Here is a 26,218-nt window from a genome sequence, read left to right as displayed (position 1 = left end):
GAATGTTCTAATTTGTTTAATTCTAAAAATTGGTTAAGCTTACACGTTTTACCAAATTGAATGCACAGGCATTTATCAATTTAAGTAGGAAAGTTGCAAAATGTTTTCAAAAAGAGAACATAAATCTTTGCGACAGCAAATCAGCAACACATAAAGGCAAATTCTGTTTTTTCGGCATAAAGTTACTTACAATTCCTTTAGAGACGTCAAACCTTGAAAGATATTCGCGTCGAGCGCTGAAATTTTGTTCCACCGTAAGTTCCTGCAAAATAACATTTTTGAAACGTATTTATGCATAAAATATTTCATATTCATCAATGCAATAATACTAACCTTTTTTGAAAACAAGGGATACAATGAATTATTTTAAAAGTAATTTATCATGGATGACAATAATTATATATTTAAAAAACATGCTCAAAGTCTTCTATTAAATGTGGTCTTTAGACAGTGTTTCTTTATACTCAATGCCGGATTTGAATTCACAAAAAATATATGTCTAAGTGACGATATTTTACAGTAGTAACTTTCGACAACTTTGATAGATTGGAAACCGTTAAAGATTCATGATGAAGAGTTCAGATTTCAGTTTAATAAAATTATCATGCTTTAGCTAGTAAGACAATCAGTCCTTAAGTTTTAATTCAATTGCCTAAGTTGTCCATATTAAAACCCATAACATCCTACATTCATGTATTACATTTGGCACAATGGTTTCTTTGTGTTTTTATTATCAAATGAGTTTAAATTGGGAAGTGGTATTGCTTTAAAAATGGTTTGCCTTTCTTATTCATTAGTAACTTCCCACAAGTTTGGCAAATGAAGGACTGTTTTAGAGTTAAATTTGTACGATGCAAAGTTCAGATTTTAGTTTTACAAAAACTTTCGCTTTAAACGCGAATTCAAATGGTATCGTTATACTTTGATATTTGTTTATACATATTTTGAATTACTTTGTATCTGGTTAATTATCCTTAAGTAGGAGAAAATAGAGAATGCACATGGAAATATTTCAAAATACAATGTTGTGGTTGTTCAAAAAATGTGAATACTATTCGAAGACGCATAGCGCCGGAAAATGGTATTCCTCTTTGATGTTTAGTCTCAATTTAAAATGCTTCAGTCATCTCTGCTCAAGTACACCATCTTGTCCTAAACAGTTATAGGATAATCTCTAGATTGACAAATTTCGTATCACCTTAAATGATCATAATTCCCATAATATATCAATCATGCATAGTGTACTTGATTTGTCTATTTTGAATGATTAAGTAAAGGTTCATTACATACATTCATAAAAGATCTAAAACATATCAATTCGTTTTCTGTTAGTAACTGTCTGGTGTACGTACATCTAAGGAGTGCAATAAGACCTACACGGTAACTTAACTTTTAGGATAATGTCATCACATGATGAAAGGGTTGTTGTATATTGTTGTATGTCTTACCTGTTTTTCGTTTATTGTTTTTACATAAGGTCGTTAGGTTTCTCTTTTGAACTTTTTTACATTTGTCGGAGCCTTTTATAGCCAATTATTCAGTATGGGTTTTTGTTCATTTTTGAATTCCGTGCGGTGACTCATAGTTGCCAGATTTTTTGTCTCAATTTCATTTTTAATCGTGGTACCTAAGTTAAATTTATTTGTCAGGATATTTATATTATCCGGTTTTAATTAACTAGCTTGCCATCAAAAAATTTAGGCAACATTTTCATTCACTAAATTAATGTCACTTAAGTTATAGTATCAATTCAATTACATAAATCTAAACGTCCTTATTCTTCATTTCTTAAAATGATACCATTTAAAGAGATTTATGGCATGTGTTGAAATTTGGTCTTAGTATAGGTACCTGTAAATTATTTTTTTCAAAACAAATTTCTGCATAAAATGTATCAATCCATCGAAACGTAATTACATCATTTGGTGTTAATTTGAAATGATTTTTTTCATTCCTGTTAGAATCAACTTTCTTCTAATTAAGACACAAAATTGATAAAATGTGAACTTTTCAAAGATGTATAACGCAAAATAGATAGCGATTTTTCACTAAGCAAGGTTATATGTCAATTTGAGAAGAATTTGACCTTCCCTGCTCTAGCCAACAATCTTGTCATCAAAAGATAGAGAGTAACCTCTCCATTCTAGATTGAAAAATTCAGACGACCTAAAGCTATCATATACATTCAAAAATAAGTAAATAAATCTAAACGTCATTTATTTTTTTTCGTAAACAAAAATAGTAGAATGTAAAGCATTCACATAATATAGAACCACCTTTTATTTCGTATTCTTATTTAAAAATCCCAGCAGAAGTTAGATTTTTAATTATACGTCAGCTACATCAGACGTCAATATAGAAAATAATGTTCCTTCCACTCTTGAGACTGTGAAACGTCTAGTTTCAGATATGTTCCCTATGGTCATGTCCTTACATGAGACCTCAACATCGTCGGAGACCGTGAGGTCATAACTTTTCTTAAGAAAGGACCAAAATATCGTCCTCCATCTAAAATAGATTGGAAACAGTGTCGTCAGGTCATTAAAGACGCTCTGTCTGTCTACTGTAAAAATTTGTGTAAACGTGACAAATCTGATAAAAAATCTCTAGACAGTTATTTGAATAAAATTATGAATACTGTTAATATTTGCAGATCTCATTTTGAAAACAATTCTAAAATTAGTATTAGGGTCCATAATATTCCCTTTTCTAGAATACAAAATAAACTCCAAGTACTCGCAAAGCGGTTTGTGTTCGTACAGGCAGACAAAGCAGCCAATAATGTAGTGGTGGTGTGACGCATATACTACACAAAAGTTCTCCAAAACAAAATTATAAATTCTTCTACATTCAGGTCTGTAATCTCCACAGAAGGTCAAATTATGAACAAACATATCACTGCCTATACCAAGATTAAAGCCTCTTCCGAACATTTGAAAGTCCCTATTATGTACTGGTTACCTAAATTGCACAAAAAAAAATTTAAATTCCGTTTTATCTGCGCATCTAGTAAGTGTTATACTACCAATCTGTCAGTACTTCTAACTACCTCCACTTTTGTAATAAAGCTTATAAAAATAATGGTATTAATTAATTTTAGAGGTTTTAGATAAAAAAAAACATGCTTTTGATGGTCCATTTAATTCTGTTGACAATTATGATTTTTTCTACTCTCTATACTACACTTACACACAATCTTATCAAGAAAAAGTTTTCATATTTAATTAAATGGTATTTAGAAAAATCTCATTGCAAATTTATTTGCTGTAACTCGTTTAAAGCCTTTTCTTGTAACGAAAAAGGAAAGTATGCTAGATACACTTACTGGAAATGTGAATATATGATGGAAGCTTTAAATTTTCTCATGGACAACATATATGTACGTTCCGGCGATAAAGTGTATCGACAAGTAGTAGGTATTCCTATGGGCACTAACTGCGCCCCTTTAATAGCAGATTTATTCCTGTATTGCTATGAATCTCAGTTTATGACCAAACTCAGTAAAGACACGTCATTGTTATATTTGGTTGATACATTCAACAATACCTTCCGTTATCTGGATGACATTTTTTCGTTAAATAATCCAGAGTTCTCTCAATATACTTCCGAAATTTACCATAAAAAACTTACTTTAACTAAATCTTACATAAACAGCAGTAGTTGCCCTTTTCTAGATTTAGACATTTCAATCTCTAAAGGAAAACTGCATACTAAAATTTACGACAAAAGAGACGACTTTTCATTCCTTATTGCTAATTTTCCTTTTTTAGACGGCGATGTTCCTTTGGCTCCATCGTACAGTGTTTATATATCCCAACTCGTTCGTTATGCCCGTGTATGTAGTGATGTCACTGATAAATTATTAAGTCAGGGATTTCGTTACCATAAATTACGTAAAACTTTTACTAAATTCTTTCATAGATAGAAAGATTTGATTAGTAAATTTGACTGATTAAAAACGGTATTTCAAATCCTAAATTTTACGGTAATATTGTACTTAAAGCGCAGAAATCACTATGTGATCCGTGTAAACTCATCGAAGCTTAAAATAAACTTATTAGTAAAGGTTATCTTACCAATGTTGTAATTAGATCTTTAATATAGTTTACATTGGTACTAATATCGATTTTGTCATCAGCAAATTAAAACATAATTAAATTTGTATTCTTTTCAAACGGGATGTATAAAGACAAACCCACGTTGATTTTGATCTATAAAGAGGTTAACTCCTAATTATCCTACTGCCTGTCGATACATTTATTTTTGGCATTGCACAAGTCATGTCTTCTTTGACTGTTCATGACGTTAAAATACTAAATCCCTGGGATGTGTTGATTTTAGTCTCTGATGCATGATTTTTTATTATTAATTGTTTTTGGCTTTTAACTATATTTCAGTAACTGCGAGTACTCTCAAATCTTTCTTTTTTGTTTATTTGACCTGTTGATACTATTTGTAATGCTTTTTTGTTATTAAATGTTTACTTATTCAGGGTTATAACTGGCCTATATACCAGCTTTGATAAGTGTTTGGTATTACTATAATTTTTCACTTCTTCGTACTATGAACATCAAAATTATTTATTTTGTAAAATTATTTCCTTTCTCCGTTTGAATTGTACATGTATACCTAACTACAAAATTATTTTCATTTACCTGTGTACAAATGCAAATGGTGCATATTTTTGTTCTAAATGTAGCTTATTGTTGTTTTTCTAAAATTGTTTAACATTTCACACGGTATATTTTATGGATTTTATATTTGCATATATATTGTATCAAAGATCAAATTTATTTGTTCAGTGTATGTTGGATCGTGTTACTTTGTCTTTTGATTGAGTTAAGCCATTTCAATTGATATTTTATAGTTTGTTTTTCTATGTTGTGATGTTTCACTATTGTTTCAGATTAGGGGAAGGTTTGGTACCATTAAAACGTTTAACCCGCTGCAATTGTTTGCACCTGTCCTAATTCAGGAATGAATCTGATGTTCAGTAGTTGTCGTTTGTTGATGTGGTTCATAAGTGTTCCTCGTTTCTCGTTTTTTATATAGATTAGACCGTTGGGTTTCCCGTTTGAATGGTTTAACACTTGTTATATTTAGGGCCCTTTATAGCTTGCTGTTCGGTGTGAGCCAAGGCTCCGCGTTGAAGACCGTACGTTGACCTACATGTATAATGGTTTACATTTAAAAAAAAATGACTTGTATTGAGATTTGTCTCATTGGAACTCATACCACATCTTCTTATATCTACATATTAAATTATTTGCCCGGAGTTCAACCCTTTTGTTTTATCAACTCTTCATTGGCTTCCATTTCTTAAGGTTTGGTCTCATCTTGCACCTTAAAACTATATTGTCATAAACAGATACAGGGAAACCTCCCTTTTGAAAAAAATCCCTATCCCCTAAACTTGTATGAACAATCCAAGAACATCAATCTAAAAGTTCTTATTTGTTATTTCTTTACAACTTTCTGCTCACACACGTGTGACCTTTTATAATGTCGTAGAAGCATCTGCAAGCTTTTGAATGCCATATGAGCTGGGAAATCTATATCTAATCTGCATGTGAAGTTGGTAAATTGCTACTAAGTTGGAGGAAATTAATATTTTCAAAATTAAAATCATTTTGCAATAATTTCGACTTCTTTTTTTTAAATTGATCAATGGTAAAATTAACATTTTTAATGGCTGCTACGAAATCTGATTTTTAGACAGTTTTATGGCATACTCTATGCTGATTATGAATACAAAAACTTATATCTGTTTACCCATATTTAAAACAGTTACATCGATACCAGTGTAACTATACTTTAATTTGGTTCTTTTTACATCAAATATCAAAAACTTCCTTTCATTTCGTCATCTTGATATTGAGCTGTAATACGGTGAAAAAGGTGCCATTCGGTGTAAGCAGACAAAAGTTTCAAGGCGAGAAAGTAAGTCCAAATTTTTGAATGCAGTTACCTAGGTTATCCATATTAACACCATACAATCCTACACTCATATATAACATTTGGCACGATAGTTTCATTTGTGTTGTTGATTATCAAATAAATTAATATTGGAAGTGATGTTGGTTTGAAAATGGTTTGACTTTCTTTTTCATTCATACCTTCCCTCGTGTTTGGCAAATGCAGTACTGTTAAGATATATATTTGTTCAATACAAAGTTGAGATTTAAGTTTAATAAAAAAATATTGAATTCAAATTTTATTGATATATCTTGATTTTTTTTATACATATTTTATATTATTTTGTATCTCGGTAATTTTCCTAAATAAAATAAAGGCACAAGGAAATAGTTCAACGTTAAATGTTGTGGTTGCTCATAAAATGTGAATACTATACGAAGACGTATAGCGCCGGAAATGTTTTTAGAATGTTTAGTCTCAATATGAAATGATTCTGTGCGGTGAATTATAGTAGCAACTTTAATATTGGTTTCAATTTCATTTTAAATCGAGGTATCTTTTCTTTTCTTCGTAGATTCCTCCGCAACGGAGCACCCATGTCACACGGTAGTAACAGAGAGGCGAAAAATACCAGAGGGACAGTCAAACTCATAGATCGAAAAAAAAAAACTGACATCGCAATGACTAAAAATGAAAAAGACAAACAGACAAATCATAGTACACTTGACAAAACATAGAAAACTAAAGATTAAGCAACAGGAACCCCACCAAAAACTGGGGGTGATCTCAGGTGATCCGGAAGGGTCAGCCAATCATGCTCTACATGTGGCACTCCTCGTGTTGCTCATGTTATTACAAACCCGGTAAATAGTCTAATTCGGTAGGTCACATTCGTGAAAAGGAAAGGGGATTGTAGTTACGACGTAAGGAACATCTTCGATATCATCTGTGAAGTAGTTATTCCATAACGGTCAACCAACTCGTGATGGCGTCCGTACAATTTACGAAGGGATGATTTCAACTTCACCATTTTGAACTCTTGGTTTAATAGCTTCCTTGTGAGCAGTAATCCTCTATGAAGGAAATCATGATAGGAAATACAAGCACACGAATATCGTATCAATTGGGAGATATATACTCCGTATGCAGGCACTGCTGGAATGTTGCTACTTAGAAATGGAAATTTCACAATTGGGAAGCTGACATCATCTCTTTTGTCGTATAGTTTTGTTTTCAACTGACCCTCATTGTCAATTTCTAGATGTAACTCAAGATATAAGGCCGACTTAACTGTAGATAGGATAGATGCGCTCAACATAGTCACCAAATTTTGAATGTTTTACTGAGAGAACATCATCTATATAGCGGAAACTAAAGTTAAAGGATATTGCTAACTTCTTATCTTTCTTCCTAAGAAGTTGCTGTATAAAGTCAGCCTCATAATAATAAAGAAACAAGTCGGCAAGAAGAGGGCACAATTTGTTCCCATTGAATGCCGACAGTCTGTTGAAAAACACGTCCTCCAAACGTAACAAATATGTTGACAATCAAGAAATCAAGCATCTTGATAATGTCAGTTTCAGAGAATGTTTGGATTGAATCATAGTGATCCTGTACAAAGTAAGATTTGTCCCTACCTAAGACACGATACTTGTGTCTACGTCGGCCATTCTTTTTTAAGATACAAAGCAATACCAACTCTTTCAATTTGTTCTTTATTTCGGAATGGGGAATACTTGTGTAAAGTGTAGAAAAGTCAATGGTTTTAATACTATTGCTAGATGAAAGAGTCTTAGAATGTATGTACTCTAAAAGATCTTTGGACATTTTTAGTATCCACATCTGATTCACGCCACCTCTAGAATAGGCAGTTTCACAATAACTCTAAAGCCCGGCTTCAGTGTACAAAGTGAGTTCTGGATCAAGATGCAATTTCCTTTGGTTACAAAAATGCATCCCGACCGTTTTTGACGTGGAAAATTTAAAACCTTTTTCCGAGGCCCATTTTTCAATTCTTCCAAGACATAATTGTAATTGTCTTTCTATGTTATTCATATTTTTGCCTCTATAACATATTAAAAAATCATCAACGTACAATGAACCTTCAATATTACTTTTTTTAAACTTCAACAAGGCTGTTGATTTTAAGACTAAATGATGTAACAGACAAAATACTACCCTGAGGGACACCCATCTCTTGATCATACAGATCAGACATGGTCGAATTCACTCTTACATTAAATTGTCTGTTAGAGAGCAAATTAGAAATAAAATTTGGCATATTGCCTTTCAACCCCATATATCAAATAGATCTTTTAAAATACCATATTTCCATGCAGTATCATAGGCCTTCTCAAGGTCAAAAAAGACCGACACCACATGTTCATTTTTCGCAAAACCATTACGAATCTCAGTTTATGACCAAACTCAGTAAAGACACGTCATTGTGTTACTTGGTTGATACATTCAACAATACCTTCCGTTATCTGGATTTTATTTTTTCGTTAAATAAATATACTACAGAAATTTACCATAAAGAACTCACTTTAACTAAATCAAACATAAACAGCAGTAGTTGCCCTTTTCTAGATTTAGACCTTTCAATCTCAAAGGAAAAATGCATACTAAAATTTACGACAAAAGAGTCGACTTTTCATTCCCTATTGCTAATTTTCCTTTTTTAGACGGCGATGTTCCTTTGGCTCCATCGTACGTTGTTTATATATCCCAACTCGTTCGTTATGCCCGTGTGTGTAGTGATGTCACTGGTAAATTATTAAGTCAGGGATTTCGTTACCATATATAAATTACGTATATCTTTTACTAAATTCTTTCCTAGATACAGAAATTTGATTAGTAAATTTGGCTGTACCTGTAGAAAACTGATTAAAAACGGTATTTCACATCCTAAATTTTACGGTAATTTTGTACTTAAAGCGCAGAAATCACTATGTGATCCGTGTAAGCGCATCGAACCTTCAAATAAACTTATAAGTAAAGGTTATCTTACCAATGTTGTAATTAGATCTTTAAATATAGTTTACATTGGCACTAGTATCGATTTTGTCATCAGCAAATTAAAACATAACTAAATTTGTATTCTTTTCAAACGGGATGTATAAAGACACCCCCACGTCGATTTTGATCTATAAAGAGGTTAACTCCGAACTATCCTACTGCCTGTCGATATATTTCTTTAACACTTTAACACGTAATCAAATTTTTTTCATATATTTTTTACGCAACTTTGGTACATCAACTTTTTGCTCAGACACTGGTGACGTTTTATAAAGTCTGAGTAGAGGATAACATTTTTTGAATACTGAATGAGTTCGGAAATTTATATCACATATGCAGGTCAATTTGGTTGATTGCTACTAAGTTGGGGGAAATTGATAAATTCAAAATTGAAATTGTCTTATTTTCCATACATTATATTTATTCAAATGATCAATGTTAAAAATAACATTTTAAATATCTGCCAAAACATTAGATTTTTATACAGTTTCACGTCATTCTCAATGCTGAATATGAATACAAAAATAATGTAAAAAAAATTCAGTTGACCATATTAACCCCATAAAATCCTACACTAATATACCAAATTTGGCTCAACGGTTTCTTTTGTGTTTCTGATGAATTTATCTTGGGAAGTAATATTGCTTTGAAAATGATTTGCCTTTCGTATTCAATAGTCACTTCCCACAAGTTTTTCAAATGTATTACTGTTTTAGAAATATATTTGTACGATGCAAAGTTAAGATTCAAGTTTTATAAACACTGTTGCTCTAAATGTTGATTCACATTTTATCGTTATATCTTGAAATTTCTTATGCATGTTTTATATTACTTTGTATCTGGTTAACTATCCTAAAGAAGGAGAAAATAAAGGCACTTGGTAGTAGTTCGAATAAAATGTTGTGTTTGTTCAGAAAATGTGAAAACTATTCGAGGACGTATAGCGCCGGATTGATAATTGTTTTCCTCTTTAAGGAGGTTTGGTCTCAATTTGAAATGATACTATCATCTGTGTCAAGTACACCATCTTGTCCAAAACAGATACAGGACAAAAAAAGGAAACAGTAGTATACCGCTGTTCATTGACAAATGTCTTATCATCTTAAATTATCATAAAATTCAAATAAAATCAATCAATCATAATGTACTTGGTTTGTCTATTCTGAATGATTAAATAAAGGTTCATAAGATACTTTCATAAAATATCTAAAACATATCAATTAGCTTTCTGTTATTTTGGTCTAATTGGAAATTGAATCCTTTTGGCGAATGTCAGCACATAAGTCAAGGGTTGTTGTGTATTGCTGTATATAATATATGTTTTTGTGTATTGTTTTAATGCCTAACCTACGATAGCTCCTGAAGGATGCTGGCAGAACGATTTAAGTTTAGTTACCTAAGTGGTGAGTTTGAACCTCATACATTAATTTACGTAATACTTTATTTTACATAACAGTTTCCTTTTAATCTATTCATGCTATTTAAACAAAATATTTTTGGGAGGTGATATTGGTTTGATAATTTTCTGTCTTTCTAATTCTGTAGTAAGTAATGACAACTTTGCCAAATGAAATACAGTTTTAGAGCAGAAATTGAACAATTTTAATTTTTGCTTCATATCATTATATATCAATAAGTATTAATGCATGCTTTATATTAATATAAAATCCGGATAATTTACGAAAAATAGGATATATTACAAGACAGTCAATGTTTTCTAAATTTACTTCAACTGTTTTATCAATTTTCTAACATTTTTTTTTATTATGTTTTTGAAACGATACACAATTATCATTTCTTTTATATATTATGAGGAATTTGTGCAGTCAATTTAAAAAAAAGCAAAAAACAAACTATTTTTTCATAACGTAGATCAAGGCAACATTTTCATTGACTAAACTCATGTCACTTAAGAAAGATAATCAATTCAATAACATAAATCTAAAAGTCCTTATTACTATGTTATTTCTTAAAATGATACCAAATCAAATTAAATCGAACTTCATTCATTTATCTTAGATGAGCAGGCGGTTTTTAAAAAGTAGAAAAAAAAAGTCAAATACAAAGTATCATAGAGTACTATATGTTGGTAGTGCTCGAAATGAGAATTATTTATTAAATTCCCCATTATTAAAGTTTAATCTCAATTATACTGAACAGTTTGTCATTCCTACTCCTGTTAACTAATGTATCATGAAAGTCACTTCTTCATTTTTTGAAAACAGTAGACTTTATATGATATACCAAATAAATTAAACAGTATTTAAATCTTTGGGAAAATTGCATTATTTGAAGAAAAGAAAAAATAAAACACTGATTATATTGCATTCTTAAAAACTTATTTTACTTTAAAAACAAGGAATAAAACAGTAGGGGTATTATATTACAAAAGCAATCTATCAATACATGCGGATTATTGTAATTTGATTGGTCTGTAGGGACCTACAATATAGCATAACGTATTTCATCATTACATTTGGCATATTCGTAAATGCAAACAAATTAACATTGGCAATACATTGGATGTCTAATATATCGGTTTGTAAACTAGTTGATATATTGCAAATAAAGGCAATAGTAGTATAGCGCTTTAAAAAGTCATAAATCGATTGAGAGAAAATAAATCCGGGTTACAAACTAAAGCCGAGAGGAGCACATAAACTATAAAAGGAAAACAACGGAACAACAGAAACATAGTGATATATTTTCATAATATAATACATAGTTCTTTACCAATTATGCCTTAAATTTATAAAAATCAACGTTGTTCTTAGACAATTTTACCGCAATATTAATGATTAATTTAATAACAAATAATTCAATGACCATATTTGACAGCAGTGCTGGCAGATCATGCGTGCGGTCTTCTACCGTGTTTGATTTATTCTGTCATTTAAACAGGTCCTAAGTCAGTGGCTATGGCGTTAAGTAGCATACATTATGGTTGTGTGCATGCAGATAATATCCCCCGAAGGATGATGACACAACGTTTTCAGTTTAGTTACCTTAGTTGTCATTTTGAACCTCATACTTTACTTTACGCAAAATTATATTTTACATAACAATTTCCTTTAAATTTATTTTATTAAAATATTTTTGGGAAGTGATATTGGTCTGATAATTTTCCGCCTTTCTCATTCAGTAGTAAGAAACGACAACTTTGCCAAATGAAATAATGTTTTAGAGCAGAAATTGGACAATTTTAATTGTTGCTTTATATCACTATATATCAATATTTATTAATGCATGAGGGGAAAACTTAACTAATAACAGCAATATAATATCATAAATTTAAAAACATTATTTGTTATTTCTTTAAATTGTACAGTTTTCATATAATACAAAAATCAAATTGACACAAATTAATATATCAGTGCACGAAAATAAAAATATAAAAAATAGATAATTTACATCATTGCATGGAAAACCAAAATCAGATGGGGCAAACAGTTGTTTGTGGATTCAAATTACTTACAATTCCTTCAGAGCCGTCAAACCATTAAAGATATTTTCGTCAAGCGTTTCAATTTGATTGAAACTCAGCCGCCTGTAAAATAATATTTTTTAATTAAAAGTCTGCATAAAATATTTTGTATTCCTTAATCAATACATATTTACAGTAGAAAAAGAAGAAAAGTTGAAGTGTAGTATATCTGTTTGAAAACCAATTGAAGGTATTACAGACATACTGACAGATCCTTTATGTTGATTTGTTAAATAAATTTCTTCAGATTATTTGTAAAATTTATTCTCATTGTTATTTTATAACGTCACTGTTTAATAGTGACAGAGGAACGTGTTTAACCTCGACACTCAAATTGTCTGCTGTTCAAATATATATACAATGTACTTACAACCAAGTGGTTGTATTTGGTTAGTTGAAACATAAAAAGATCGATAATGCTATTCCTCCTTATCAAGGTTTTATCTTAATTTGATTGAGAATGCTGTCGTCTTTGATCCTGTAAACTATCTTGTCCTAATCAGATATAGGAAAACCTCTCCATTTACAAATTCAGACCCCTTTCCTTATACCAACAATTCAATAACATAAATCGAAAGTCTTAATTTGTTATTTCTTGTATATTACTTATTTTACTTGTAATGCTAATTCTAAATGACTCAAATTGGAGAATATTTTTAAAATGTTTATTTTTGCATAAAATATTTCATATTCATCAATGCAATAATATTTAATTGGAAAATGAAGAACAACTTAAACGTGTGCTATATCTGTGTGAAAACTGAATTAAATATTTACAGATGTTTAGTATATAATTAATGTATGACTCAAATGATATAAATGTGTTAATAATAACATACTCATGGTCTTCTATTAAATCTGGTAGTTCAACAGTGTGTTTACATACTCAATGCCAGATTTGTATACAAGAACAATTTTCAAAGTGACCATATTTTAAAACAGCTACAACGATACCAGTGTATCTATACTTGTATTTGGTACTTCTTACCTCAAATATTGAAACATCATTTCATCTTTTTGATATCGAGCTGTTATATATGAAATTTATGTTGAATTTTACACGGTGCAAGATGTAAAAAGACAAATGTTGCAAAACTGTGCAGGTTGAATATCAGTCCAGAATTTTGATTCAGTTACCTAAGTTGTGCATATTAACCACATTAAATCCTTTTAAATATCATATTTTGCATAACGGTTTCTTGTGTGTTTTTATTAATCAACTGATTTTTGAAAGTGATACTGCTTTGAAAATTGCAAGTTTTCCTCATTCAGCATGACTTTCAATAACTTTACCAAATGAGGTACCGTTTTAGAGCTATAATCAAAAGTAAAGATTTGGATTAAATAAAACTACACGCAAATTCTATTTTTATCGTTGTATATTTATATATGTTTATACGTATTTTGTATTGATTTGCTTATGGTTCATTATCATAAATTAGGATAAATTAGAAAAAAGTCGCACGGAAATAGCTTTTCAAAGGGGTTAAAAAAAGTGTCAACTTGAAATGATTCGTACATCTCTGGTCAAGTAAACTACCTTTTCTTTAATAGATACAGTTAATACCTCCTTCGACAATGTTATCATTTCGTTAGATTTGTGTGAGCTATTGATTTTGGAATTGTTTAAGGACTTTCCGTTTTGAATTTTCATCAGAGTTCAGTAGATTTGTTCTTTTACTTTTTACAAAAAAATAGACTTAACAGTAAAGATCAATAATTGACAACAAAAGAACTATATAACACGTCATCATGATACTAACCAACGTCAGTTCATGAAATCTATACTTCAAGATCATCATATTTGATTTGTGAAGTTGATACGGAATATTTATCTTGGTATCTCCTGATGAATATCTTTTTAGAAAAGAGGACCAGCCGTTCTTTGACAAACCTGGTTCGTCAACTGTCTGCTCAGACACGCGTGACCTTTTAAAAAGTATTAGAAGCAGTTGCAAGCTATTGAAAACCATATGAGCTGGGAAATATATATCCAATCTGCAGATGAATTTGGTAAATTGCTACTAAGTTGGAGGAAATTGATATTTTCAAAAATTAAAATCGTCTTGTTTGCAATAGATTCGACTTCTATTTTTTAAATTAGTGAATGTTAAAAATAACGTCTTTTATGTCTGACAAGAAATACTCAATGCCGAATGCGAATACAAAAACAATTATCTTCTTGGTCATATTTTAAAACAGCTACATTGTTAACAGTGTAACTATATTTTCATTGGGTTCTTCTTAACTCAAATATTAAAAACATCATTTCGTCATCTCAATATCGAGCTGTTATATGGTTAATTTACGCGAAGTGCAGTGTAAGCAGACAAAAGTTTCAAAATGAAGCAGGCAAGACAATCAATCCAAAATGTTTAGTTCGGTTACATAAGTTATCCATATAAACCCCATAAAATTCTACACTCATATATTACTTTTGGCACGACGGTTTCCTTTGCGTTTTTTATTATAAGATAAGATGAGTTTATATTGGGAACTGATATTGGTTTGAAAATGGTTTGCCTTTCTGATTAATTCATAACTTCCCACATGTTTGCCAAAATGAAGTACTATTTTAGAGCTTCATTGGTACGATGCAAAGTTGAGATTCTGTCATTTCTGCTCAATTACACCATGTTGTCCGAAACAGATACAGGATAACCTCTGCATTAACAAATTTCTTATCATCCTAACATTAAAATAAAATCAATTATAATGTACTTGATTTTTCTATTTTGAATGATTAAGTAAAAGTTTCATAACATACATTCACAAACTATCTAAAACTATCATAAATCAGGCCGTTAAATTTCTCTTTTGAATTTATTTTACATTTGTCAAGTCGGAACCTTTTATAACCAACTGTTTGGTATTGTTGAATTCCGTGCGGTGACTTATAGTTGCCAACTTTTATAGTGGTCTCAATTTCATTTTAAATCGTGGTATCTATGATAAATGTATTTGTCAGGATATTTGTTTTATAATTAACTATCTAGTTATTAAAAGAATTAAGGCAACAGTTTTATTGACTAAATTCATGTCACCTTATTCATATTATCAATTTAATCACATAAATCTTCCTTATTATTTGTTTCGTAAAATGATACCAAATCAAATTAAAGCGAAATTCATTCATTCTCTTTGAAACGCAGGCGGTTTTTAAACAGGAGAAAAGAAAAGTCAAATACAAATCATCATGAAGATCTACTATATTTTGGTTGTTCTCAAAATTTGAATTACTTATAGCAGACTTAAACTGCTGGATTGAGAAGGGTATCCCCTTTATAAAAGTTTAATCTAAGTAGTTTTGAACAGTTTGTCTTCCCTGCTCCAGTTAACTATTTCCTCATAAAAAAAATAGATAGTAACCTTTCCATTAACAAAAGGCAGATTAATTTTACCAAAATATTTTTGTAAAGTGATATTGATTTGATAATTTCCAGCCTTTCTCATTCAGAAGTAAGTAAAAACAAAACTTTGCTAAATGAAATACTGTTTAAGAACTGTAATTGAAAAAATTAGATTTTAGCTTTATATCATTTTATATCGATATATGTTAATGTACCGTATGTTTCATCTTAACATGAAATCCAGATAATTAACAAATTGTAAAGATATGATTTATAACAAGAACGTCTGAATTCTCTTAATTCACTTAAACTGTTTTATTAATTTGTTTATCAAGGTTTTATCTCAATTTGACTACGAATGCTGTCGTCTTTGATCCTGTTAACTATCTTATCCTAATCACATATAGGCAAACCTCTCCATTTACAAATTTAGACCTCTTACCTTATACCAACAATTCAATAACATAAATCGAAAATCCTTATTTGTTATTTCTTGTATATTACTAATTTTACTTGTAATACTAAGTCCAAATGACACAAATTAATATATATCTTTAAACAAAATTTGGCAATTGATGACATTCAGTTATCTGATCTATTCAATAGGATAAATTTAAACGGCATTATTTATTTTGATTTAAATGGTTGTCTTTAAACATTCTACAAGCTAAATCAATCCATACTTTAAAAAATCTCGATGGAAAATATTTAAAAAAATATAAGAACATGGATTATATATATTGCTTTGAAATTCTCAAAATCTTGTATTACTTGAAAAACACCTAATAAACCATTCACACTTTTTGAGTACAATAAGTGTATTTGTATTGCATTTGTTGACCAACAGAAGTCTAGTATATCTGTTTGTAAACTGGTTGATATATATTGACAACATACCGGCAGATTTTCATTATATGACATACAGTGGCTTCCATAATTTTCACAAGGTGAAAAATATCTTCAATATCTGCCCTTAAGTAAATCTAAAACGATGTTGTTTTAGACAGTATTACCGCATTATTAATGATGAACTTGAATACAACTAATTCAATGACCATCTTGTACAACAGTGTTTTATATTAAGTTATTAGGTTGTTCTTATTAACCACATAAAATTCTAAACCCATGTTATATATTTTGCACAAAGCTTTCCTTTGTGTTTTTTTTTTTTTTTATTAATGAATTTTAGGAAGTAATATTGGCCTTTAAACGGTTTTACTTTCTCTTTAAGTCAAAACCAATTAAAAATATGGGTATAACTTTTGGTCTACGATGGAACAATTATGTATTGACTTTTGCATTGAGTCATAGTTTTGTCGTCAGATAGCGATTAATTTTTATAGATTTCTTATAATAATTTTCCTCTAAATCTGTTGAAGTTTAACCCTTTTTAGAACCAATGTATAAAAAATTAATCAACTTGTGGTTGTCGATGATCTCAGAAGATGACTGGATGAGTGTACGGTTCATAAACTTTATCAGCTCACTGACTGAATCAAAAGATGCTAACATGTTTTAATGAAATTGACAACTTCGTGGAATGTTGAAGCCGCTCGAAGGGATTTTCGCTTATATCAAAAATGAAAATTTATTTGATATTCATTAGAGTAACTGATTATTACATAGTTATTCGTGGATTATCGGATTTATCCAATCAAGATAGTTAATAATCAACTTTAAAGTCCTCCCGATGCTCGGACTTTGAAATTCGGTAATTTAATTATTTCGATTGTATAACTCCGATAATCCACTGGTACCAATTTAAGAATCTATATATATCTTTTGTATTACCCTAAAGATGAACATATCTTAAATTGTATTTCTAAGAAACGGTTACAAGTTGAATCAATATGAAATTTATAAAAATTCTAAGAATATTGCAGAAAAAGAGGAAAAAATGACTATAGATATATTGTAGCTTTTATTTTTGAGGACAAGGTCAAATTGAAGTACTCAAAGTCAAATACAGAAAAAGGAAAGATAAATATTAATTATACTAAACAGTTTGTCATTCCTGTTCCAGTTATCTAATTAATCGTAAAAAGATACAAGGTAACTACTCCATTGAGATATTAATATCTGATATATTCAATAACATCAATTCAAACAACCTTTTTATTTTATCAAAAATGGTACACTTTAAACATTATACGAAATAAATTAAGCGATACTAAAACATGTTCCAGGAAATTGCAATATGTTTATCAAAAGTAAAAACAGTGAGTATATATATTGCTTTCTTAAACTTATGTCACTTGAAAAAAAAATAATGAATAAAAAGAGAGGGGTTTTATAACACGACAGCTAACCAGCAACATGGTTTGTAGGTACATACAATACTGCATTACACATTTCTTCATTTCATGTGGCGTATTCGTCAAAGCAATAATGGGCCGACGGTAGTCTAGTATATCTATTTGTTAACTGGTTGATATATTGCAGTAAATCCTCATTACATCATCTCCAACTCAAGCGAATGTTCGGTAAAACTTAATGGAGTTATGTCTAAGCAGACAACATATTAAAAAGATCCTGGGAGAAATATCAGTCAATAATTCTTGATTTTTTATTATCTAAGATGTCCGTATTACCCACCTAAAATCCGTTACCCATATATTATATTTTGCACAGTGGGTTCCTTCGTATTTTTTTATCAAAGGATTTTGGGGGAGTTGTATTGGTCTTAAAACGTTTTCTCTTGATCAATCAGTAAAAACCATTACACTTTTGCAAATTGGGGTACAATTTTGGAGCTACAAAGGAACAATTTTGTTTTGACTTTTGCACTCGAATAAGTATTTTCTAGCGATATTTTTTTTATACAAATCTTATAATAACTTATACCTTGTCTATTACAATAAAATGATCAATTTAGAAGAAGTTCAAAAGTGAAAGGACTTTGAGCTATCTTATCAATTCAATTACTTAAATATAAATAAACTAATCATAGGTACCAGCATTGAAGTTTTATATTTGCTCCAGACGGGCGTTTCTTCTACAGAAGACTCATCAGTATTTCAAAAATTCAAAGTTTCAACAGTTAATTTATAATTATGAACATATCAATGATAACTGAAGTCAACACAGAAGTGCTGACTACTGAACTGGTGATACCCTCTGGGAATTACAACTCCACCAGCTGTGGCATCGTTCCAGTGGTTGTAAATAAACTCATCATAGGTACCAAGATTGATTTTTTTTTATAAACGTCCATATCTTATTTTTTATTTCTTAGAAACGGTACTCAGTTTAATCAAAACAAAATTTGTATATAATTTAGGAATATTGCAGCAAAAGAGAGGAAAATGATAACTGATATTAGGGGAAAATTAAGAATGAAGTAGTCTAAAAGTGCAAATATTTTACTGATCTGGAAATGCAAATCAACGATATTCAAATGTATAGTACAAGATCGATATTGCTATTCCTCTTAATCAAAATTTGTTTTTAATTAGGTCTTTCCACTTTTCTGTGGAAAGACCTATTGTTTTTTTTTTTCTGATTATTTTTTTTTCTTCCGCCAAATTTTGTTCTTGCGATAAACATTTGTTTCGCAATATGTCGCTTAGATATTTGGTATATGAAATCGAACAGTTTATGCGCTTTTGAAATTTACCCTGCGTAACCGAATACTTTTCTTTGTAGAAGTTATCTCCCCAAACACTGATTTCCTTGTGTCCACAACTCCTTCGCAACCGTAAAAGATTACGACAAATTTATTTTATAAAATTGCTCGTTATATCCTTTGCATGATTTGTCCAATTTGGATCGAAGCAATATGAACGCTCCATATGAGAGATATTTCCCTTTTTGTATTTGAAATTTTGAAATGTGATTTAAACTGGAACACCATAAGTGATAGAGACCTGGGATCTTTTGATTTGAGGTCCTTGGTCCAAAAAAATGAAAATTAGGTCAATGTCAAAGGTCAAGGTCGTATTCTAATTTTTGAATTTGTCTTATTTTCACTCATTTTCATTAACCTTATAAGATATCGACAAATTATTTTGTATAAATTGTTAATTGCGACATGTGGTAACTAAATAATTTTAGTTGAAAGGGTGCGTAAACAATGAATGGGAGTTTTAGCCCCTATCATATCTTAAATTATGTTTAAACTGATATAACTTATTAACCATACATATTAGAGTCTAGGGTCTTTTGATTGGAAATCCTCAGTTTGTGACCTTGAAATTGAGGTCAAGGTCATAGGTTAATTTGACGTTCTAGATTTTGACCTTTGCTTTAAATTCATATCTATACATCATAAAGCCATATGAACTGACATGTTAGACTGATTTTTTATCTTTTAATATCAAAATAGATATTAACTGGTGGAAAGACCTTCAATTGTTCTCTGAACAATTGGTTTTTAATTCTAATTATAATTCTGTCGTCTGTGCTCAAATAACTATCTCAGGGTAACGTATCCACTGACAAAATTCAAATCACCTGAGAGTTTATGAAACAATTCAATAACATAAAGTTTTACGGTCTTATTTGTGATTTCATGGAAATATACAGTAAACATTTAATACCAAATTAAATGAACACACATTTGTAAATCTTATTTGTAAACTTTCAAAATAATGTCAAAATTAAATCAATAATCAAATCGTATTTTTACAGGAGTGTGCACGTAGACACTGCTCCAACAGAGTAAAGATTTGAAATGAAAGACCGTTCATTTTTATGGACTACTTAACGAATTATTGATCTATACGTTGTAGCTGTGTCTAAACTAACAAATGACTTTTTTACCACGTCTTCGATTGCGGCTTAACATCTATGTCGTCTGTCTGTTAAGTACCAAACGTGATGTATTCCCGAATATGACTGTTATACCGAGTGAGAATTTGAATTGCTATACAGCGTGTCTCGGTATTCTGTACATCCAACATTCACGTATTTATTTTTGATGTTTCCGTTATGGTGTCGGTTTGAAAAGTTGTTATGTGTTATCGTTTGTAGTCCAAATAATCCTAAAATTGCCTTTCAATACCAACATTGTCATGACAATTGTTTGGACAAGTATTGTAAGAAAATCTGTAAAATGTTCGAGATTGCACGTTAGTTACGTAAGCGCGTCACTGTTTGACATATCCGGTGGTGTCTGTCGTTGATTGAATATATTCGTTGTTGTTTTGCGGTTTGCATTTTGTGAAGACTATTGTTTTATATGTTTGTGCATTTCTCTGTGATGAATGTTCTTGCGTGAGTTTGTGCTGTATTTCTGTCACGTAGTATTGTCTTTTTTGCGATTGTTTTTAACATTGTCATAAAGCGGGAGGTTTGGCGAGCCATGAAATCAGGTTCAACCATCCATTTTTCTTAAAATGTCCTCTACCAAGTCAGAAATATGGCAGTTTATTATCAAATAGTTCGTTTCTATGTATGTTGGCGTTTGTTTTTGTTAGACTTCAGTGTTCCTGTTGTTCCTTTGTTTTCCTCTGATAGTTGATGTTTATTCCTCGGTTTTAGTTTGTAACCCGGATTTGTTTTCTCTCAATCGATTTATGACTTTTGAACACCGGTATATTACTCTTGCCTTTTTGTACAATATATATCAACTAGTTTACAAACGAATATATAAGACTTCCGTTGGCCAGTTTATTGCCAATGTCAATTTGTTTGCATTTACGAATGTTTGCATTAATATAATATGGTATATTCATCAATGTAAATATTTACCTTGGAAAATAGGAACAAATGGAAGAGTGGTATATCTGTGAAAGCTGAATGAAATATTGCATACATACTAACATATATTCATAATTCGATGCATATCTTTTATGACTGACTATAACATTAAAATTCCAAAAACTCCGAGAAAAATTCAGCACTGGTAAGTCACGTTTCAAATGGCTCAATCAAAAGCTCAAACACATCAAACGAACTTAAAACAACTGTCATATTTCTGCGTTAGTTCGGACATTTCCTTATGAAGAAAATAATTATTTAAACCTGGTTTTTTTTCAAATCAAGCTGAACATCTCACTAGTATGACAATATCATGCAATTCCATTATATTTACAACAATGGGCGAATAGAACAAACAGACGTAATAGGGATACAGTATAATTTAATTACTATTAAAATTAAAGTACATTAAGACACGGAACATAGGAAAATAACACAACGCGGAGTGTCAAAGTACCGAGCCACGCCAAAACAATATTACGAAATATGAAATATGGACAAATAGACAGAACCACCTATTATTTCGTAAACATACAAAAAAACAAACAGAAGTTTTTTAGTTATACGTCAGTAACATCAGACGTCAATGTAGAAAACATAACTCCTCAAACTTGAAACAGTAAATCGTCGAAGTTTAGATATGACCCCTAAGGCCATGTTAATTATGGGGACCTCAATATCGTCCAAGACAAAGAGGTTAAAATCTATTTTTAAAAAGGACCAAAATATCGGTCTCCATCTAAAATAGATTGGAAACAGTGTAGTCAGGTCACAAAAGACGCTCTCTCCTCGTTTTGTAAAAATTGGTGGGAACGGGAAAAATATGTCAAAAAATCTCTTGATTCTTATCTAAATAAATGTACGAATAAACTCATCATAGATACCAGGACTAAATTTTGTATATACGCCAAACACGCGTTTCGTCTACAAAAGACTCATTAGTGACGCTCGAATCCAAAAAAGTTAAAAGGCCAAATAAAGTACGAAGTTGAAGAGCATTGAGGACCAAACTTCCTAAAAGTTTTGCCAAATACAGCTAAGGTAATCCATGCCTGATGTAGAAAAGCTTTAGTATTTAAAAAATTCAAAACTTTGTGAACAGGTAATTTATAAATATAACCATATCAATGATAATTCATGCAAGTACAAAAAAGTGCTGACTACTGGGCTGGTGATACCCTCGGGGAAATAAATCTCCACCAGCAGTGGCATCGACTCAATTGTTGTAAATAAACTAATCATAGATACCAGGACTAAATTTTGTATATACGCCAGACGCGCGTTTCGTCTACAAAAGAGTCATCAGTGACGCTCGAATCCAAAAAAGTTAAAAAAAAAAAAAAAAAAAAAAAGGCCAAATAAAGTACGAAGTTGAAGAGCATTGAGGACGAAAATTCCTAAAAGTTTTGCTAAATACAGCTAAGGTAATCTATGTCTGATGTAGAAAAGCCTTAGTATTTAAAAAATTCATAATTTTGTGAATAGGTAATTTATCAATATAACCATATCAATGATAATTCATGCAAGCACAAAAAAAGTGCTGACTAATGGGCTGGTGATACCCTCGGGGAAATAAATCTCCACCAGCAGTGGCATCGACCCAGTGGTTGTAAATAAACGCATGTTGTTAATGTTGTAATGTTGTGGATATTCGAATATCAAATTTTGAGAATAATTCAGAACTAAATAATAGAGAGAATAATACAAAAAAGAAGATGTGGTATGATTGCCAATGAAACAACTCGCCATAAGATACCAAATAACACAGAAATTAACAACTTTAGGTTACCATGCGGCCTTCAACAATGAGCAAAGTCCATACCGCCTATTTTCAGAATAAAAATCAATGCCATAAATACTACACGGACGTTCTTAAGCATGAAATTTTAAATTCATCTACATTCAAGTCCGTGCGCTTCACAGAGAGTCGTATAGTAAACAAATATATCATAGCGACATCACAGCTGAAGGCCCCTTCTGAACATAAGAAGTTCCATACTATGTATTGGTTACATAAACTTTACAAAAACAGTAAACTATGGTTTCATTTCGGCCTCTAGTAAGTGTTCTACAACTGATCTTTCAGTTTTTTAACTAGTTCCTTAACTATCAAATAACTAATCATAAACTTTTGAAATAAAATATATGACAATTTTGGAATTAACTATTTTTGGAATGTAAAATATTCTCTAGAAGCTTTAGATAAATTACTTGCTTTTGATGGTCCTTTTGATTCTGTTGACAGTTTTGACTTTTCAACTCTTTACACTACACTTCCACACAATCTTATCAAATAAAAGATTTCCTATTTGATTAAATGGTCGTTTGGTAAATCTGAATGCAAATATATTTGCTGCAACTAATTTAAAGCCTTCTTCTTTAATGGGAAAGGTAAATATTCTAGATATACTTACTGGAGGTGTGATGAGATGATTGAAGCTGTTAATTTTCTACTTGATAATATTTATGTACGCTTCAACAACAAAGTTTATCGACAGATTGTATGTATTCTTATGGGCACTAATTGCGTCCCTTTCATAGCGGACTTGTTTTTGTACTGTTATGAATCACAGTTTATGCCCAAACTCAGTAAAGACCCGTCTAAATTGCATTTAATTAAAAATTCAACAAAACACTTACCGTTATCTTGATGATATTTTTTCGTTAAATAATCAAGAACTTTTTAAACATACTGCCGAAATTTACCCAAAGGAACTTGCCTTAAATAAATCAAATTTAAACGGTAATAACTGTCCTTTCCTGGATTTAGATGTTTCAGTTTTACACGGGAAACTCCACACTAAAATTTACCACAAAAAGAACGATTTTTCGTTCCCTATTGTTTCTTTTTCTTTTTTGGATGTTGATGTTCCTTTGGCACCATCTTCCGGTTTAATATTTCACAACTAGTTCACTTTGCCTGTGTCTGTTGTGACGTTTTAGATTTTAACCAACGTAATCAACGTATTACTGGTGAATTATTAAGTCATGGATTCATCTACCTTTATTTTTTTTTACAAAATTCTTCCAAAGATAAAAAGATTTGGTTTTGAAGTTTTTTTTGTACCAGTCCTGTAGAAAACTTATTTCAAACGGATAGGCACATCCTCATTTTAAAGAGATGTTGTTTACCGTGCCCGAAAATTTTGAAAACGATCCTGGTAAACTTATCAATCCTTTAAAAAAACTTATTCCAAATGGTTCCCTTTCAAATACTGTGATAAGATTTTGAATATTGTGTTAATTAAGTCTTTCCACTTTTCTGTGGAAAGACTTATTGTATTTCTTCTGATTATTATTAAGTCTTTCCACTTTTCTGTGGAAAGACTTATTGTATTTGTTCTGATTATTAGGTCTTTCCACTTTTCTGTGGAAAGACCTATTGTATTTGTTCTGATTATTAAGTCTTTCCACTTTTCTGTGGAAAGACTTATTGTATTTGTTCTGATTATTAAGTCTTTTCACTTTTTTGTGAAAAGACTTATTGTATTTCTTCTGATTATTATTAAGTCTTTCCACTTTTCTGTGGAAAGACTTATTGTTTTTCTTCTGATTATTATTAAGTCTTTCCACTTTTCTGTGGAAAGACTTATTGTTTTTCTTCTGATTATTATTTTTTTTTTTTTTCTTCCGCCAAATTTTGTTCTTGCGATAAATGTTTGTTTCGCAATATGTCGCTTAGATATCTCTCATATGGTATCGTATAATTAAGGCGCTTTTACATTTCACCCTACTAAGGCGAACCATTTTCTTTGTAAGAGTTATCTCCCTATTCACTGTTTATCATCTGTGTGCATCTCCTTCGTAACAAAAAAAGAGAGCGACAAAATTCCTTTTACAAATTGTTCGTTACATCCTCAGGAATTTTTGGCGTATTTGGATCGAAGCGATTCGATGACATTTTATAGGAGTTATCTACCTTTACAAAATAAATTTGTCGGTATGTTTTTTTAACTCATAAACAGTTAACCGTATAACCCTGGAATGTTTTTATTTGAGGCCCCTAGGTCCTAACTTAGAAATATAGGTCAAGGTCAAAGGTCAAGGTCAAGTTCTCAATTGCGACTTTTGCTTGTTTTTGCATTTTCTCCAACACTTTGAAAGATACATATTAAAGAACAAGTGCAAAATGTCCGCTTTATTGTTATGAAGATATGCTACATTTAGTCTTATACTATTAAATGGAATCTTAGAGGAGTTGTTGCCCCTAAAATGTCTTGGTATGAGGTTATTTGATTATAACTTCAACTAAGTTCATTTTAAAGGCATTTGACCTTGTACAAAAGGTAAGGTGATAAATGACCTTGAAAAATGACTACCGGAAGTGACCTTGAGAAAACCGGAAGTAGCCGTTTTTGCAATTTTTTGATCTAAAAGTACTCAGAATCCATATATTTTGTCATATAGATACATAAACTGATTACTGAAGGCTAAACATGACTTCCAACAAACCGGAAGTGGCCAATTATCTCCTCTTCTACATACAAAAGTACATAGAAACTATATATTTTTGGAATCAGTGTGAAAGAAGCTATCATATGAGACCGGAAGTAGCATATTATCTCCCTTATATCACTCAAAATATAATTAAACCATTATTTATCACATCAGTATGAAGAAACTATCTTCTTATCAAAATTTCTTTGGTGTGGAAAGACTTTCAATTGTTCTCTGAACAATTGGTTTTTAATTATTTTTTTTTTCCGCCAAATTTTGTTCTTGCGATAAATGTTTGTTTCGCAATATGTCG

At 30.7% G+C, this 26,218-nt stretch overlaps 1 protein-coding gene across 1 annotated transcript in view; it reads right to left on the bottom strand.

Moving 5' to 3' along the window:
* LOC143057471 (uncharacterized) overlaps positions 1-26,218 on the bottom strand; it is a 364,231-nt gene that overhangs the window by 140,144 nt on the left and 197,869 nt on the right. Inside the window, exons 9-10 of the mRNA XM_076230779.1 lie at positions 12,410-12,481; positions 191-262 (exon numbers count right to left, since the gene is read on the bottom strand). Coding sequence (XP_076086894.1) covers positions 191-262; positions 12,410-12,481 — 144 coding nt within the window. The remainder of the gene's footprint in view (positions 1-190; positions 263-12,409; positions 12,482-26,218) is intronic.

This window comes from Mytilus galloprovincialis, chromosome 13, assembly GCF_965363235.1.
Source record: "Mytilus galloprovincialis chromosome 13, xbMytGall1.hap1.1, whole genome shotgun sequence".
Classification (NCBI taxonomy): Eukaryota; Metazoa; Mollusca; class Bivalvia; order Mytilida; family Mytilidae; genus Mytilus; species Mytilus galloprovincialis.
Note: the sequence above shows the minus strand (reverse complement) of the source record. Positions and strands in the feature narration are given on the sequence as shown.